Genomic DNA, 20,653 nt, shown 5'->3' on the forward strand with positions numbered 1-20,653 from the left:
CCCATTGGATTGTGGATACTATAGCCCTTGCATATCAAAAGCAGAATGTGCCTTGTCCATTTAATTTACGTGCCCACTCTACACGCAGTGTGGCATCATCTTGGGCACTGGCTCGCGGTTCCTCGCTAACAGACATTTGTAGAGCTGCAGGCTGGGCGACACCTAATACGTTCACAAGATTCTATAGTGTTCGTGTCGAACCGGTTTCCACTCGGGTTCTTTCTACTAACTAGTTAAGAATGCCGAGGGTCGGCTCGTGTGTCGGCTTGGAGCCTCTATTTTGGTGCTGCACAGTTGCACCATTATGGAAGGCCATCGGGGCAAAAACGTCTAAAAAACTGTTTTTGCACCTCCTACACCGCCCTGATAGCTGGTGTTGCGGAGCATCCGCTGTCAACCTATCACTGATGTATTCTCTGTAAACCTGTGTAGGCTAGGCGTCCACATTTGTCCCCTACGTGGGGTTCATTTGTGTGTAAAGTCCGTGGGGTTCTAATCCTCCACGTTTTTCCTTAGCAGAGCCTGCTCTGCATCTCTCAACATACCATGTATTGTTCAGAGACTTTATTTTGAGCAACCTGTCGGTTGTTTCATATATTTTTATGTCATCCATTTAACCTTCTTAGGGGATGGCTTCCGCAGTGTTCTAGCTCCGCTCAGTTTAGACGCTTCTCCCAGTTCGCTGCTTCACTATCGTGGGTTAAGGAACAGGTAGTGACCGGCCTTCTGCATTTCGCCTTAGGTTCCGCCCCTTATGTGGAGGGTGGAGGGCTTTTGCAGGCACTGGAAGGGTTCAGCTGCAGTGGCGTTTTGGTAGGGATTCCCAATTCGTCGGTCACGACGTGACGTCGTAGTGACCGACTGAAAGGGAACGTCTCGGTTACGTATGTAACCCTTGTTCCCTGAAGGAAGGGAACGGAGACGTCACGTCCCGTCGCCACAGTTTGCTGTTCCATTGCTGTTCAGGCTGGGCACTGTTGCTCGGCTTCTCAGCAATAATATAGCTGATTTGGTATTATGCACCTGCGCCTTATATACGCACCTGGCGGGGCGGCGCCGGCATTATGCAAATACCTGCATGCCAAGTTCATTGGCGTTTTTGATAGTTCTCGAAGTAGATAGGTCACCCGCGAAGCGGTTCCCAATTCGTCGGTCACGACGTGACGTCTCCGTTCCCTTCCTTCAGGGAACGAGGGTTACATACGTAACCGAGACGTTTGTTTTTGAATGACTAATATCCTACAAGATCTCAACACAAAAAAAAACACCAACATGAAAATTTACTCTGACCCATAAAAATAAAACATTGTCTCCTAACCTCAATGTTTTGTGTCTGCTCAGCAAAATTTCAAGTGCAAATGAGTAAGCTATTAAAGGCTAACAAATTGATATCAAAATTGTACCACAGCGCCATGTAGTATGTCTGGAATAAGCAGTGTGACAACCAACCCGTGAGACAACCAGCCCCGGTCTCCCCTACTTAAGCTAATCTTAAAAACATAGGTGTCCTTACCAGTGTTATTTTGAGATGTCATGAATATGAACTGAAATGCATTTTACATACTATCTCGTATTTCAAAAATGTATACCTCTTTAAGTAATCTTGTACTCATCTTTCATACAAATATGGGTTCAAATGTATTACAAGTGTTACCTAAATACATTTTAAAATTACATTTTGGCCTTATTTCATATTAATGTACTAAAGAACAAAAAAATAGGCTTGTAGGATGAATTAATAGGTGTGTACGACTTCACGAGGCGCTGCAAGAAACGACAAGTGGATGACGTCAGAGTAACGCAAGATTTCTCGCAGTACTCTGACGCTGATGGCGCTGCGTAAAGTTGAGCACGCTTAAAAAACTGAAAGCAGCTGAACTCGACAGAACTTACTGCCCTGCGTATGTCTGTTGTATATAGCAGGACAATTTATCTCCTACTTCTCAGCGTGAGAAATACAAAGTGTGGCGTTTGAACTGACGTGTGTGTCAAGGTGAATGCGTGAGACTTGAGAGCCCTGATTAGATGTATTTCCACTCACATACCTAACAACGCCGACCCAAAGTCCTCGTCTTTTCCATCACTCTCTCGCCTGTACTATTGTAACTGACTGGAAAACTGAAGTTTTGCCAAACTTGCGATCTTAAAGAGGCTGGTGGAGCGTCTAACTCTTGTGGAACACCACTTGCCATACTCGCTGTCGGCTGCTCATTCACTGACTGGACAGGCGTCGATGTGACAAAACAATGCAGAGTGCCAGAGAATGTAAACGGGCTCTGATAGAGCGCATACATAGGCGGAGCTCGGCTGCATCGGCGCCAATCAGAGCTTCAGAGCTAAAGCGGGGCAACAGATTAGCTGTCCATAAAGAACCCGCGGATCTAACAGTAGTTTCGCATTACATTAATTATTTTGCACGCAAGTTTTTTTATTTTCATACCGTGTATTCTCCGTTTAAATTCATGCACCGAACCGTGACCCCCGTACCGATTCGGTTCGAAACGAATACATGTATTGTTCCACCCCTAATATATATATGTATGTATGTATGTATGTATGTATGTATGTATGTATGTATGTATGTATGTATGTATGTATGTATGTATGTATGTATGTGTATATATATATATATATTCTGTTAATTTAACATTGCTTGTCTTTACATTTACATTTTATTTTTATTCAACACATTCTTTTCATTAGGGCCCAAGCACACCGGGGTGTGAGGACCCTATTGTTCTTCAAGCAGTTATTATTATCATTATTATTATTATTATTATTATTCTCCGACTTCAGCGGGACTTTAGAGGGCCTAAACATACTCGAAAACTCATGAAATTTTGCACAGATGTCAAGAGTGATGAAAATTTACATGTGGTGTAGGCTTTGGAATTAGGCGTGGGATAATGGCTCTATAGCGCCACCTACAAATTTTCAACGAAGCAGCCCTCGGACTGTGTTTGACGTACAATTACGAAATTCGGTACGCTTCTGTAGCATGACAAGGAATATGTTTTAGCGCCACTTTCAAATATTGAATGAAGCAGCCCTTGGACTGTGTTTAACTTACATGTACGAATTTCGGTATGCTCATGTATTATTACAAGCCCTACAAAAAAGTATCTTGGAGCAATGCCCTAAACCAAACAGGAAGTCAGCTATTTTGAATTATTTCTCAGATTTTGGCTCAGTTTTTCTCATTTCCAGCAGTCATACTTTAACTAACTCCTCCTACAGTTTTCGTCGGATCATCATCATATTTGGCGAGTCTCATCTTAAGGCCTTTGTGATGCTAAATTGCGAAGGATTTGATTCTATATTAAAATTTGTGTCGGTTTCGGCCAGCCAAAGTTTGATGTTTCGCTATGAAACAGGTTGCTGGAACTCAGGCATACAGTGTCCGATCTGTCCCAAACTTCACATGATTGCTAAGAGTCCTGACCTTAACACATCTACACGTCAATAGTCACTTATAGTTATAGTGCCACCAGCTGGCAACAGGAAGTGACATGTTTACACTGATTATGCAATGTCCGATCTTTCCCTAACTTCACATGATTAATAAGAGTCCTGGACTGAACACATCTACATGTCAATAGTCAGTTATGGTCATAGCGCCACCAGCTGGTAACAGGAAGTAACATGTTTACAATGATAATGCAATCTCGGATTTGTCCCAAACTTCACATGATTGCTAAGAGTCCTGAACTGAACACATCTTCATGTCAATAGTTACTTATAGTTATAGCGCCACCAGCTGGCAACAGGAAGTGACATGTTTACAATGATTATGCAATGTCGGATTTGTTCCAAACTTCACATGAGTGATAAGAGTCCTGAACTGAACACATCTACACGCCAATAGTCACTTATAGTTATAGCGCCATCAGCTGGCAACAGGAAGTGACATGTTTACAATGATTATGCAATGTCTGATCTGTCCCAAACTTTACATAATTGACAAGAGTCCAGGACTGAACACATCTACATGCCAATAGTCACTTATGGCCATAGCGCCACCTGCTGGCAACAAGAAGTAACATGTTTTACACTGATTATTCAAAGTCAGATCTGCCCTACATTTTACATGATCAATAAGAGTCCTGGACTGAACACATCTATGTGCCAATATTTACATGTAGTCACTCATACTCACACACACACACTCGCTCACTCTCTCTCTGTCTCTCTCTCTTTCTCTCCCTCTCTCATGCTATCTTACACGATGCTACCTTGCTGTAATTTGTAATTAGCAACAGGAAATGTGGCACATTATACTACACTTTTAAATAGTTCACCTATGTTTACATGCTTAAATGCCTATTTACTACTGTTCCCTTTAATTCTTATGCCACGGCGTGGTGGTGTCATGTGTGCGAGGGCCCTTCCATCACTGCTTGCAGTTTTAATTTCATATTGCTTTTCTTTTACAGTTTTTCTTTTCATTTCCCAAAACTTTTCTTTACTCTTTTAGTGAGTTGTTGTACAAATTTGTTGCAGACTATGCATTCTTTAAGACTGTATGGAAAGGAGTGTATTTGTTGTCTGGGCAAGAGACTGTAAAAATCCAACTAATGAAATGTTGGACGGGCAAAAATATATAAGTTAAACCAATTTTTTTTGTTTGAGTTAGTTGAGAAGACATATTATTTTAAGTCTAGATAAATCTGTGTTTAAAATATTAAATGAATGGTTATTTTCAAATCCAGTCAAAATTCAGAATGGCTAGTGTTGACTGAACTAATTAAGACAAATCAGGTAAATATGTGGACTTATGACAGCTATGTTTCCTGACAACAAAATGCTCATAATATTACTGTTATTTGGTCACAAAATGTAATTGTAAGAGTTGTTCAGGCGTGAATGTATGTGCTTAAAGTTTAAATATGCGGTCGGTTAATAAAGATAGCGTCTATTTAAAAATGTGCTCGGACACTTTCGGACGTAGATGAGCTCCATATGCGCTCCAGAAAATCACAGACACTTAAGCGCTCACACCCCGCCCAGCGCAGCCTCGCCTCGGCAAGCCCATCAGAAATCGACTGCTGGCTCTGATATCTCTGTGGTGTTTAATCGTGATTTAATTCATTTTATTTTCTCATACTTAACAATGAAAGGGTTATGTTTTAAATCATATTTTAGGATTGCACTTGAATGATGTTTCATATCTTTTACATTTGTTATAACTGGACTGCATGCGAATTTGAACTTCAGAGCTGAAGGAGCAAGTGGAGAAATAGTCCCAATATCATAACAATCTTAAATAAAACTTCTAAATATACCCGTGTGTGTACCCGCTCGCGCGCGCGTGTGTATGTACAGTATGTGCGTGAGTTTTTAATTTAAAATGTCTTAACTCGGAAGGATCTGGATCACAGGTCATTTAATCTGAGATCATTCCGCATGTAACAGCTGGAATCACTCACTGTTTCCCACAACGGCACACAAGTCATCAGCCGTTTCCTCAAGGTCACGTCAGGTAAGTGTTTGTAAATAAATGTTAATTTTAGACTATATTAATTGGCAAAGACGCAAATACTCGACGTTTTTGTAAACATATAAGTTATATAAAGGTGTGTTATGTTATGTGTCCGAGTTAAAGTGTGTGTTATGTTATGTGTCCGAGTTAAAGTGGAGCTATTTTAGTTAAGATAATACCGGACAGGGTTTAGGACTCCGTCTTAATTATAATTGGGACATTTTTACAAACAAGCCTTATAAAATACAATACTGGCGTGCATTTTGAGACAAAACAATAGCACTCATATGTTAAGAGATGTCAGTATTTTAGTCAGTGATAAGTCCTGTCCGAGAAAACCGCCCAATAGTGTTTAATTCAATTACGTGTGATGTCTGATGATGAAATTTGGCAATTTTAGGGTAAAAAATCTTTCACCGTCAAGCTTTATTATATTAAACATGTTATTTATGTATGTGTGTGTGTTTATATTCCTCTGTTTATTAAACCAGAGCGGTGATGGTGTGGAGAGGCAGACCAGAGGGCTGAAGAAAGTCTCCTAAATGACCCTGCAGATGTTCTGACTGACTTTGGAGTGCCTGGACTGTTTCATGCCCTCTATTTAGAGAAGACTTAATTCTGTATGTTCAGTCTGTATAATAAGTGAATAAAGCTTTTGTTTTTATGTGACTGAAGTTAATTATTTGTTAACAACACCAGCATAAATTATTTGATAAATAATTTTAAAAAGTTTCTTAAAAATTCCCAAATAATAAATATTAATTGAAATAACACATACAACATTGAGTAAATACTTAAATTTTAATTGACAGAGTCTTTGCTGTAAGTTTTTAAAGATTCAACTGATTAAAACATTTTAGTTGAATGAACTATAAAGCTAGTTGAGCAAACATACTTTTTTATATTTGAGTTAAGTTTGGGCCAACTAAAAAACATCAATCCAGGTAACACTTTGGAGTCAGAAATTGAGTGAACATAAAATTTCTGTGGAACTAGTTACTAAAAAATAATTCATTGAGCCAACAATTTATTTTTTACAGTGTAGAGTGCAAACAGTTCTGTTGTTTAACGTCATCCAATTCCTTCCCCTGTGTGAGATGCTAACTGTCCCCCACCCTGCTCCTCTTCAGAAAAGTAAATTTGCTGTCCCGTTGATCGCATTAAGGCGGGCGTACACGGTGCGATTTTTGCTGTCGTAGGAGCTCGCATGCGATTTTTTTTTTCTCGGGACCAAATCGTTCATGCTCGTATGGTCGCGGCTCGCACCGTGTGAGAGGAATTACGAGCCCAGCTGAGCAGGTTACGAGCACCTTACGACCTCCCGATAATTTTTAAACATGTCAAAAAAGTTCGGGAGCTGTCGGTATAAATTCGTAGTGTTGGTGCGGGTGAACGAGAGAGACAGAGAATAAAAAGCAACGGAATGTCCATGTTTAATAGGCTATAAGATATGCATTTATTGTTTTACACTTTTTACTCATATAATAAATGCAAAATAAATTGTCAATGAACAAGAGACTATATTAAACATGATGATCATACGCGGAGACGACGTTTTCCAGATTATTATGGAGCTTCTGCTTTAACAAGAGCTTAAACGTTTTTGTTCGGTGTTTTTTACCCATATATATATTTTTTTTACATATTTTCGACCAAAGGAACACATGATATAGCCCAATGTACGTTGTTATGGTAGCCTAAGCTTGTTCTGAAATGATGAGAATATTTAAATGACTAAAAATGTAGGCTATCTCTGAAACTTTATTTAAATAATGATTAATTTGTTTTCATACTATATTGGTATTGCTATGTATTCATTTACATAGGCCTATTGAGAAAATGCCATATATTAATATGCAATGCCTTCTGTATGGCATTTATTTTGTACATTTACATGTCACAAATGTCATCAAACATCAGGCATGTCACAAAACATCTTGGAGACATCCCAGGTCAAAACACTGGCATCAGCTAGACCTGATTATTACTAGGAAGGACTCCCTGAACAGTGTTTGTAACACCAGAGCATACCACAGCGCCGACTGCGATACTGACCACTCTCTGGTAGCCTCCAAGGTCAAACTGAAGCCCAAGAAACTTCACCATAAGAAACAGAAATTTCAACCAAAGATTGATACAAGCAAAACTGCCTACGCTGACAAAAACCAGGAGTTTATCAAGCGACTTGAAGAAACTTTGGCCAAAAGAGAAGGACTTAATGCAGAAGATCAATGGAATTTCCTTAGAAACACCATCTTTGACTCTGCACTCTTGACATATGGAAAGAAAGAACACAAGAGCACGGACTGGTTTGAGGCCAACATTATGGAATTGGAGCCAGTCATTGAAGCCAAACGGGATGCACTGATCAACTACAAGCGAAACCCCAGTCTGCAAAATATGCAAGCACTGAGAACTGCTCGCAATGAAGCAAAACGAACAGCAAGACGCTGCGCAAACAATTACTGGCTCCAACTCTCAGACAACATACAGGAAGCCTCAGACACTGGCAACATTAGGAAAATGTATGAGGGGATTAAGCAGGCAACAGGCATACCAATAAGGAAAACTGTGCCCCTGAAGTCCAAAACAGGAGATGTCATCACTGACAGGGACAAGCAAATATGTCGTTGGGCTGAGCATTACTTGGAACTCTTTTCCAAAGAAAACATTGTTACCCAAGAAGCCCTCGACAGCTTTGAAAACCTGCCAGTGCTGGATGACCTGGACACTGAGCCAACTTTAGAAGATCTCAGCAAAGCCATTAACGAAATAGCCAATGGCAAGGCACCAGGTGAGGACGGCATACCACCGGAAATCATCAAGTGTGGTAAACCAGCTTTGCAGGGACCGCTGCATGATCTCTTGTGCCTCTGCTGGAGAGAAGGGATGGTGCCTCATGATATGCGAAATGCTAAGATCATTACACTCTATAAAAACAAGGGTGACCGCAGAGATTGCAATAACTACCGGGGCATCTCACTGTTGAGCGTGGTGGGCAAGGTGTTTGCTAGAGTGATCTTAAAACGACTGCAAGTCCTTGCTGACCGCATCTATACAGAGTCACAATGTGGATTCAGGGCTAAAAGAGGTACAGTGGACATGATATTCTCTGTGCGTCAGCTTCAAGAAAAATGCAGAGAACAGCGGATGCCACTCCTCATCGCCTTTATTGACCTCACTAAGGCGTTTGACCTAGTGAGCAGGAAGGGTCTGTTCCAGCTGAGGCAGAAGATTGGTTGTCCCCCACAGTTGCTCAACATCATAGCTTCTTTTCATGATGACATGAAGGGGATAGTAAGTTGTGATGGCAAACCTTCTAAACCCTTCGACATCAAGAGTGGCGTCAAACAGGGATGTGTCCTTGCCCCAACCTTGTTTGGCATCTTCTTCTCCATGCTGTTAACATTTGCCTTTAAACTCTCCACAGAAGGTGTTCATCTACACACCAGGAGTGACGGAAGGTTGTTCAATCTGGCCCGCCTGAGAGCCAAGACTAAAGTCCGCTCAGTACTCATTAGAGAAATGCTGTTTGCAGACGATGCAGCCCTGGTGGCGCACACTGAAGAAGAACTACAGCAGCTGCTCAGTCAATTTTCCCATGCCTGCAAAGAGTTTGGGCTCATGATCAGCATTAAAAAGACCAATGTCATGAGCCAAAACGTCCCTTCACCACCATCAATCAAAATTGACAACAATGTGCTGGAAAACACTGATAAGTTCACGTATTTGGGCTACACCATCACCAATCACTTGTCGCTTGATAAAGAAATAGACATGCGTATTGCAAAAGCTGCTATAATTTTGTCCAAACTCAGCAAGAAAGTGTGGGACAACAATAACATCTCATTGAATACCAAACTCAAAGTATACCAAGCATGCGTTCTCAACACATTGCTGTATAGCAGCGAAACCTGGACGACATATGCCATACAGGAAAACCGCTTGGAAAGTTTCCATCTCCGCTGCCTGCGACGAATCCTTGGTATAACCTGGGAAGACAAGATCACAAACACATCTGTCCTGAAACAGACAAATTCCCACAGCATGCACACTTTGCTCACTCAACGGCGGCTCCGATGGATAGGTCATGTGCGCCGTATGAAGGATGGCCGTATTCCCAAGGATATACTATATGGTGAACTAGCAACAGGACACCGTCCTGTAGGCCGACCAGCACTGCGTTACAAGGATGTTTTCAAGCGTGATTTGAAAGCCACTGGTATAAACCCTGATACCTGGGAGTCACTTGCAGAAAAACGCAGTGCATGGAAAACCATAGTAAGTGATGGAATCCAAAGGGGAGAAATGAAGAGACTCCAGCAGTTGAAGGACAAAAGAAGTCGCAGGAAGGAGAGGAAATCAAGCCATGACTCCAACCTGCCATCCAGCTTTGTCTGCCTAAATTGTGGCAGAGACTGCTATGCACGAATAGGACTACTGAGCCACTCCAGATGTTGCCAACAACAAAAATAATTGACTGAAAATAAAGGCGCAGCCATTGTCTTTCGAGGCAGAAGGGGCCTACTAAACATGAGCACAAATGCTGCGTGCTCACTTTTACTTCAAGACCCCGCATTGACCGAGGGTCCGCGTACATTTGCACTAGACAATGCAAACAAGCCTAGACAATGTGCTTAATATTACATTAAATGATTTTCGTTTTACAAATTAATATTTGTCTGTAGATGTATTGTCTAAATAATTTAATCATAAAGGGAAAGACGTGTTACGTTATCTTACCTTGCGTTTTACCTCAATTGCTCCTCATTCTGCATTTACAAATAAATAAATATGCCCACTGAATTTGTTTTTAAACGTCATATTTATAAAAAAGCAACAATATATGTAACATTAATAATACCAATATAGATATTTACTTGGCACTACAATAATGATATATTAAGAAGATAAAACCGCATATGCGCTAGCAAGAAAAAACACTGCCAGAGAAATTCCTTTACCGCCACAGCACTAGACCTATATTGCAATTTCGGAATGCATAAACAGAAATACAAAAAAACAGAAACAGTTTTCTGCACAAAAGCCAATATCTTTGCCGTATTCTTCTTGTTTTATTTTTTGTACATTCTCTCACATGTGCGAAAATGCTTACATTAGAATTCTTCAAATCCTACAGTAAAATCTTGTCGTGTGTGACTGCGTACAAATTATTTTCACATAAACTCACTCGTGTCGTGTGCGAGAGCTCACGACGTTCCGACCGTCAGAATTCGCACCGTGTACGCCCAGCTTTAGTATTTAAATGAGGGTTTTGTTTTTTTGTCAGGAGTGCCTTCTGTCTCTGCCGTAGCGTCCATCATCCGTCTGTTTTTTTTCCGTTGTCACTCATCATCTGACCTCACACACTAACCTCGCAACAACTGCCACCTACAGTACATGTAGGTGGCATTATCGCAAGGCTAGTGACAGAGCTCAGATTTGGGAATGTATTTTTTTCTCCACCCGGTATATTATTATTTTTTAATAATGCATGTTAAAATACGGGAGATTTATGGGAAAATACTAATTCGGGAGGGCGGCTGGAAAGAAGGGTAAAATACGTGACTTTTCCGGCCAAAACAGGATACTTGACAGGTATGCACCTTTTCACCGCTAATGATGCAATGCGCGAGTGTGCGTCTTTAGTAAATCCTGACAGTCATTAATTACAGTAATAGGAAATGGTTTGCTTTGTAGTAAGTCTGGCCCTAAAGCTGACGAGTTTCTCCAGCAGACTTTTTCCCCTTGTGCTATATTGCACTGGACACATTGTCCGCATATGCCAGAGAAAAGAAGCATTGTTCTTAATTTGCTCTTGTTGTATTGATGCTATACCTGGCCAACTCGCCCGTATTGCAAAAAAACCCAAACAATTTATTCCATTTTTGTGGATTTAGGAAAACCTCATCTTTTGGGGTCCCCAGCCAAGGACTGTGTCGCATGCGCAACCCCCTTAAGCTGGGCCTTCTTAGCTCCGCCCCGTCATTACTCTGCATTTTTAACGCCTTCAATCCACGGCATCACTGTGCATAGTGAACTTCAGAAGGGAACAATGTGTGTGTATTTACTGCTATTTGCTATGACATCTGCATATGTGCACTTCCTTACTATAAATGCATAATCTGACGATGGAGAAAAACAATGCAGTTTTCTTTCCACTGTAAAGTGTTGTGCTCTGTTCACCCCAGTTTTTTAATAAACAAGGTGATTTACGTTGCCTGTTTTGTGTTATGATTCTGACGTGAATTCAGCCCTTATAATCTGTTTTAATGAACACATAAGCTAATATATTGCCGTATAAGCTAATTAACATAAACTAGAAATGCTATTGGTTAATCACTCCAATGTTTTGTTTTTTTCCAATGTTTTTTTCCAATGATTCAGCTGGGTTTTCACAGGCACGGTCACAATTATTTTTAATCTTTGTTTAAGAATATTGCATTTTCTCTGAATATTTGATTACTGTAGCTACTGTATTTTTCAATTAAATTTACATTTGCACAATAAATATTTCTTAGCTGCAGACATTGTAGGTCTCAAAAGAAATAGGTCTTATAAATAGGTATTATTAAATAGGTATTTTTAAAGTGCAGACAAAGATTTTGGATAGCTAGGTTGGATTGTATGTTTGGTGTGCGAAATGGATATGGTAGGGGGCCCAACCCCATATTCTTTCATAGATAAATGAGTCACAAAATGAGTTACAAAAAATGCACCCACTCACAGTTGTCATGAAGGGAAAAATTAGCTATAGACCAAAAACACTTTTTTACCAGGCTGTAAACATATCATTTTCTACTGTAAAGTTGGGCATTTTAACATGGAGGTGGCCAGTCGATGAATTGCAGTTTAAATCACTTCTGTATTGACTTCATCAAAAAGATCGGAAGGTTGCCCCTTGGTATAAAGGGTATGCACGTGATGTCACCTTCGGCGAAAGTGACTACGGTTAAGCTCACTGAGTGGCAAAAGACAGAGTGGCACAATTGGGGAACAGTGTGAAATCAGCGAAAACACAGGGAAAACGCATCTAAATGGGAAAAAGCTTTTGTACAATAGAACAGATTAACAAGAATTCGGAGCTATCGCTTTACAGACTGCCAAGAAACACCAAAAGGAGAAGTAAATAGATTGTTCATGCCAATGTCCACAGACCACAGGTGGGTTGACAAGTTGCTAGGGTCACTATCAAACAGAGGTGGACACTATATTTACTTTCTACTTAAAAGTATTTCTTTAAGTATTTGTATTTTATCAGTGTTTTTATTTGGAAAACATACATTCCAAAGCATATCATCATAATTACATTTCATAAATAGAAGTTTTTGTTTTACATTTAATATTTAAGTATTCAAGTAAAAATACACAATTTTAATGGAATTAGGTATTAAATTAATTTTAATATGCAATATAAAACAATACACAGTATGATTCTATGCTTTAGAATGTAGTGTGGTAAAAATAAAATAAAAAAATTGAAGGTGGACACTACTTGAGTATTCTAAGTAAATTTTCCAAGCATCTGTGCTTTATCAGTGTTTGTCTTGGGAAAAATTTACTTTACTAAAAAATGTTCACTACATTGTAAAGCAGAGAATCATAGTGTGTATTCCTTTTATATTGCATATTAAAATTGATCTAATACCTAATTACATAAAAATTGTGTACTTGTCTTGAGTAGAAAGTACAAAAGTACAAAAAAAGTAAAAGTAAATAAATACTAGATGTTTAATGTACGTAAATGTGACCAGTCACGGAAAAAATAGTGACACAAGTCGGATCTGGGCCATTTTGAGTTATTCACAGATTCTGAAAGTGCAGTTTCTAAGCTTTCCAATGGTGAGTAACACATGGAAATCTGATAAGATTTGGAGAAGTTGTGGCAATTTGAATATAGGAACTCAGAAAAACGCAAACCGAGAAAATCGAGACGAAAGGGATTCTTCTTTCCAGCTGGGGGAGACAATAGGGCTCATTTACATCTCATTTAGCTAAGCCATACCCCCTGTAAAGCCATTTTGAGATACAGATGTTCTAGCATGTAGTATTTTGTGAAAGAAGTCCGGATGACAACATTCAAAAATAAAATAAACTTTTAACCTTTGTGTTTATCACAAGTCGAATCCAGTCTGTTTCAGATGTGTGAATCATCCAATGACCTTTTTTGTCCACAAATGCATATAATCCGTGAAATATAGATATATAGTCTATTGTTTACATCAGATTTTGCATGAACGTCTGGTAATAGTATATACAATCTGAGGACTATTTACATCGTAACATGTAAGGGTATATGAGATTACACTCCGGTAATTTAATTCCGTTAAACACACAAACCCGCCTTTAAAGTTTGTATTTAAAATAAGGAGGTAGTATAATAGATAATCCAAACAGCGCCGTCGAAAACGTGATGTCCTTTAGGGATTTAACCAATTGCTCGCTCGTTCCTCCATCAGCCAATGACTTCATGGAAAATATTGATAGACAAAACATGAAGCCAATTATAAAAAGAATTCAACAATCTCTGTGTAACTTGTGTGTTTGGACTCATGCTGCGCTGCAAGAACTGACAGAGAGATGAAGTCAAAGTACCACGAGAGGGAGTCGAAATTAAACTACTCCGTAAGACTTCTTGAATAGCTCTCGCTGTACTTTGACGTCATCCGACTGCGCGCCGCATAAAGTCAGTGACGCTGCTGGCGTACAACGCGGCTGAATGTTATTTGTTCCGCCCCAGCTTCTTTTATTTTTCTTTTGTTTTGTGCGCCCGAGCTTCGTTTACAGTCTGGGGAGATGCACGCTACAGTCACGTGACTTCACGCTCGAGCCAGAAGAGAAGACAATGCTGAATAAAGTCGTATTTCTTGCTATTATTGGACCAAAATGTATTTTCGATGCTTCAACACATTCTTACTGACCCACTGATGTCACATGGACTACTGCACGCTAGAATCTCCAGAAAAACAAGCCGATTTCAACCGCAAAATGTACGCTTTTAAATATACAAAAACTGCTCAACAAAACTCAACAAAACTGCTATCAAACATGGACAGGCTTCTTCGTGATCTCAACTAACAGATTCTGCAATAAAGCGAAAATCACAAATTTTGAAAAAAAAACTTTGTTTCTCATTATCTCGAAACTTGTGCTGCCGACTTGTGTCACTGGTTTCCGTGACGGGTCACACATATTAAATATAAACCAAAAACTTGAAATTATGAAATGTAGTGTAGAAAAAATTATGATAATCTGCTTTGGAATGTATGTTTTCCAAAGAAAAACACTGATAAAATAAGAATACTTAAAAATTTACTTAAGTAGTGTCCGCCTCTGGGAAAATGTAACTAATGTTCCTTAGTATTGTCCACCTCTGGTATAATGTTCAACTAAATGCAATTTAAGCTAATAATAGTTAGTTTTACTGGCATTTTCGCAGCAGCAGCTATAAAAACCAGCCATTTTGTTAAACGTTTGTCACTCAACAGGGCGTGCTCCGGTGTGGTCATGTGGAAAAGTGACATCAATGCATACCCTCTATATTATAATAACAAACAAAGAAATGAGTAATGAAACAAAAGTAAACATGGCATGGCACTTATCAAGAGATTTACAAACATTACAACATTAAAGCTAGACAAGGGAATTTATACATAACAAAGATCTGAAATGGCAGTTCTTACAATAAGTATCCATCACTGGTTTGAGGTCTTTGTGCCGAGAGATGACATTCATAATCTCATGGACAGTAAGATCTCTGTATTTGTATTGCTGAAATATAAACAACACATAAATGAAAACAATCCTAACAAAGTGTTTTATCAAACTAGATAGAAAAGTTTGTAGACAACATCCAGTTTGTAGACAAACTTTATGTTGGTTTACAAAGCCTGGCCTGAACGTTTAAAACAGATTGACAGAAACTTAAAATAAGTTTTGTTTAGTAGTCTACCTTGTGTAAACAGGATTTAGCATTAAGCTAGCATGATTTAACATGAAGTTAGCATGATTTAGCATGAAGTTAGCATGATTAAGCATGAAGCTAGCGTGAAATTAACACAAAGCTAGCATAATGCTAGCATGATTTAACATGAAGTTAGCATGATTAAGCATGAAGCTAGCGTGAAATTAACACAAAGCTAGCATAATGCTAGCATGATTTAAGCTAACATGATTTAAAATGAAGCTAACATGACACTAACATGATTTAGCATGAGGTTAGCATGATGCTAACATGATTTAGCATGAAATTAATGCATGAAGCTAGCATGATGTTAACATGATTTAGCATGATTTAACATGAAGCTAGCATGATTTAACATAAAGCTAACATAAAGTTAGCATGATTTAAAATAAAGCTAACCTGCAGCTAGCATGATTTAGCATGAAATTAGCATGATTTAGCATGAAGCTTACATGATTTAAGATGAAGCTAATATGATTTAGCTTGAAGCCAACATGATTTAGGATAAAGCTAGCATGATTTAACATGAAGATAGCATGTTTTAGCATGAAGCTAACATGATTAAGCATGAAGCTAGCATGAAGTTAGGATGATTTAGAATGAATCTAGCATGATTTAGCATGAAGTTAGCATGAAGGTAGCATAAAGCTAACATGTCCCAAAGACCAAACCCCCATGTCTCTGTGTTGTTCAGATGCAGAGATATAAGGCTTTGTTAATTCGGTTGCTAGGGTGCCCATATTTGGTTGCTAGGGGCGTGGCTTAATACCTCTGTAAGAATTCTGAGAGACTGATTGGATGCCTGAATAAAATGAGCCCACCCCCATGTCTCTACGACCCTGTGCTGCAAAGATATTAGGTGTGTTCGACATCGGCTGTGGCTGGATGTAACCGATCGGCGAGATTAGCCGCGTGCAGGTGGGGAGGAGCTGAAAACGGAGACGTGAAGTCGGACGCGCTGTGCTCCCCGTAGTTTGCGGCTTTTACGTCAAGCATGGCTGATCACGTGCCGTTTGCTTGTTTTATCGCAATAAACATGATTTGTAAGATGTAAACTACATAAAAAGTGAATTATACTGTTTTGAATGTCCGTGTATGAGCATGAGTGGAACTGAAGAGGATTACAGCATCTGTTTTTACAAGAATAAAGTTTAACATAAGCATATATTATTTAAATACCAATGTAGTGGGGTCTACGTTTTTTATCCATTTTATTTTGATGAAGATGATACAATATAACATCGCGACTACATGAAAAGAGCTTTAACTGTTATAAAAATACAGATTTGTGAGCATTTGTGGAACTAAGAGCGTAAAAATACACACGAAACACACGTGAGTGTTGTCATGTGGTGAATCCGACCAATCGTGAAACAGCTGTGTCGTCATTACAGCCCGTGCAGCTCCTCTTCAGGAACTGCGCTGGCTAAGTCAGGCGGCTGATCTCGAATCGCTCTCGCGGTACTTAAAAACCATATGACACAGTCACGTGCCTGCAGCGCCAGCTTAAGTCGGACAAAAGTACTAACCAAAATGCACTGCTTCAAGTCAGCCGCCGATCGGTCTGCGCAGCGCCGCATGAAGTCGAACACACCTATTGATTAGCAGTGGTTCTCAACTCCACTCCTCGGGACCCACTTCTCTGCACATTTTGGATGTCTCCCTTATTTAACACACCTGATTCAGATCAACAGCTCGTTAGGATAGATTCCATGAACTGAACGGAGTGTGTCAGATATGAGTGACATCCAAAATGTGCAGAGCAGTGGGTCCCGAGGACTGGAGTTGAGAACCACTGCATTAGGGCATTTTATAATGGCAGCCTATGGAATATGATGCTAGGGTGCCCAAAATTGTTGTTAGGGGCGTGGCTAACTCTGGGATGAATCGCAGCTATGACCTGTCAAAGTTTGTCACAATGTTAAGTCAATGGGAATTTTGATCTTCATTTTTAGGAATTCTGTAATAGGGCTGGGCGATTAATCGAACCGCAATCGCGATGTGCAACGTTGCGATTAGCAAATCGCGAAAGGATGCGATATGATGCGATTTAAGAAATATGCAGAGAGGCTTTGTGACAGTCTAACCAATTGAGTGAGCGCAAGTATGGCCGTGCTTTCTCCATATAAGCACGTCAACCAAAGCAGCGCTTCTCCTAAACTGACGAGGGGTTTCAATTTAAAGCATGAACGCAGCCCGTGTCTCTCATTGCTTGTTAAATACTCGCGCCCGTTTCCGCATTGCAAGACTTTGCGCGCGCGTCTTCCACAACAGACAAGGTGTTTAAACTTGACGCACACGCGCAATCTGTGTCTCTATGCTTATTAAATATTCACGCCTGTCTCTGCAAGTCCGCATCGTAAGACTTTACGCCCGCGTCTCCCAAAACGGATGATGCGTTAAAACTTTACACACACACACCCAACAATGCTTACAAGCCCGGCTCCTTATTTAAAACAAACTGAAATACCATTTATCTTGGTTGCTAATGTCACTTGAATGAAATGACATGACATTGAACGCATTTGGATTTTATATTCATTTTAAAAATCCCAAATGTAGCTATTTAATATTTTGATAGTTATGAAGTTGAGTATTACAGTTCTTTGTTTACAAAAAAACAAAAACAAACATGCATTCAAATCTTTCCAGTAAAACTCAGTCACCCATTTAAATATTTTAACTTATTGTTAAAGTTGCAGCTATAATGAACTCCTTTATTTAAATACTGTTACAGTGTTAGTCCAAACCATTTTACATTTCATACAATAAGAAGTGTTAATTATTTTCTTAATTTCTTTGTTTTTGTTTCCTTATCTTCACAAAAAAAAACATAAGAATACAGTTAAATCACCAGACCCATAAGCAGTATCAGTAAGATCTAACCATCTAAAGAGGCAGATGCGCATTGCATCTGCTACAAAATTTAATCGCAAATCGAATCGCAATTCTTGGCAGAAAAGGCGCAATTAGATTTTTTCCCTAAATCCCACAGCCCTATTCTGTAAGTCCGATCCCTTAGAAAAGATATAGCACACATCGTCAGATCAGACTGAAGGTTTGTGCAAAGTTTGGTGGCTGTAGCTTGAAAGCTCTGGGAGGAGTTAGAAATTTTGTAGCTCAGAAGAAAAAAGAAGCGGAATAATAAAAAGTTTGAGTGCAACCACACAGTAGGCTATGTTGGCTTTCTCAAGCCAACATAATAAAATGAGGCACTGATAATGAAAGTGAAACAGGAATATTCTCTTAGCTGTATGTAACAAATTAGTAATGTTTAACCTTATAATAATATAGTAATAGAATATAATAAAACATAAACTAATGATCTAGCAACTATAATGACTAATATGAATTACTATAAAGCGTTACATTACTAGTAGACAAGGCACTCGCCTAACTTAGTTAGTAAAGATACTGATGAATAAGACATACAATAACTAGACTAATAAAGCTGAAATTATCAATTAAATAGCTTGAATAATATCACAATGCCATCATATCATTCTCAAATAACATTTTAAAACTGACCCAAAAGCATGACACATACCTTCAACATATTTTTTAAAGTTGCTTCTGTGACGACAGCCATTTTTGACCAACAAAATGAAACACACCAAACTCCTGAGACATATAATAATAAATGTGTGGTATAACTCAGCTCAAGCCCGCTACTCCACGTTGTCATAGACGGTCAAACTAGCTCTCGCGTTTTTTTCTATGTGCACATTCCCGAGCTCTATTAGGCATTACGGTAAACGCACGAGAGGAATGATTTCAAAATAAAAGTTTTTCACTTAATCCGTTTATCTTTCTGTTGCATTCTGTGTGTATTTTAAAACGTTGCTAGGATATTATGGGTGGTTTCTAGGCTGTTTCTGTTGCATTCCGGGTGGTTGCTAGCGTATTATGTGTGGTTGCTATGTTGTTTCTGTTGCTTTCTCTGTGTGTTTTAAGTCATTGCTAGAGAATAATGGGTCGTTCCAGGTCCGGGTATCATTCGTTCATTTGTTTTTGCTTTCACATTTAAAAACGAAAAAACGAGAAAACAACTCCTTTTTTCGTTTTTTCGTTTTTTTAGAAAAACGAAAAAACAAAATTATGACTCGATTTTCGGTTTTTCCGTTCCTGCACGGACATCAGAAAAAACACTTGATATTTGGATTGTGTCCAGTGGGTGGTGCTAAATCTGATTGGCAGGATAGGCGTTCATTGTTTTTCAGAATGGGAGTTTTTCGGGCAATGTATTTTTTGGCCTGTAAAGTTGTTGTCTGTGTGTGCATGCTGTTTGTCACCCAATTGTTTGGCTTCACGGATTGAAAAAATGTATTGAAGTAGCCTAAATGTAAACATGTTCATGCTTAGTTGTTATCATACACATTTTAATGATACATTTATTCTTTGTTTTAGATTTTTTTATTTACTTAAATTCTTATGAATAATATTTGTATAATTTCTCTTTGTTATTTATGGACTGTATGCACATACAGGATTAAGGGGGCAGGACTATGGAGGCTGGGGGCTTAAGTTTATGCTTGGGCCATACTTACACTACAAACATCATGATGGAGTAGCACAAATTACACAAAAATGTTAGTATTTAAATATGGTTACTAGAACAAGTAATATGCAACATGCCTTTAGTCAAAGTTTGGTGGTAGGCTAATACATCGTCATTATAATGCAATATAATTCAGAATGTGCTCACTCGGTTAAGAGATCATCAAAACTCTAATAAAGTCAAGACAATAACTAGATATATATTTTTAATTGTCATAGCTGTCTGTCCTCTTGTGTCGGGTTCTTGAATTTGGTCAACAAATTCAATCAGAATGCAAAGACACGGTGTATGGCTATTGTGACCAAATAAAAGGAAGTTAGTATCAATTAAATCAATTTTTGGATTGACGCAGGCTGTTTGGATGTTGCATGCGGATTTACACAGCAAATTATAATTGCATAAATTATGTTAAGAGATTAATGTTTTTAATGTAAAAATTTAAATGTAGAAATATAAAAAGATTGGGAAAAAAGTATACTTTTTACTATGAAACTAACGCCGTCAGTAGATGGCGGAAAACCTCTCTTATCTAAACATCTACTGAAATTGACTGTAAGTAGACTCTGAGTAGCCGACTGTGGGTAGCCTACTGGAACCATTTACTCTTCTGATTCTGTCAAAAATTCAGATATTTGCTCGGAGACGCAGCGGA

At 38.9% G+C, this 20,653-nt stretch overlaps 1 protein-coding gene across 1 annotated transcript in view; it reads right to left on the reverse strand.

Moving 5' to 3' along the window:
- Positions 1 to 19,282, reverse strand: part of LOC141364204 (uncharacterized) — a 57,965-nt gene extending 38,683 nt beyond the window's left edge. Inside the window, exons 1-2 of the mRNA XM_073868292.1 lie at positions 18,991 to 19,282; positions 15,163 to 15,250 (exon numbers count right to left, since the gene is read on the reverse strand). Coding sequence (XP_073724393.1) covers positions 15,163 to 15,250; positions 18,991 to 19,128 — 226 coding nt within the window. The 5' untranslated portion in view covers positions 19,129 to 19,282. The remainder of the gene's footprint in view (positions 1 to 15,162; positions 15,251 to 18,990) is intronic.
- Positions 19,283 to 20,653: the final 1,371 nt, after the last annotated feature.

Source organism: Misgurnus anguillicaudatus, chromosome 6 (assembly GCF_027580225.2).
Source record: "Misgurnus anguillicaudatus chromosome 6, ASM2758022v2, whole genome shotgun sequence".
Lineage (NCBI taxonomy): Eukaryota > Metazoa > Chordata > Actinopteri > Cypriniformes > Cobitidae > Misgurnus > Misgurnus anguillicaudatus.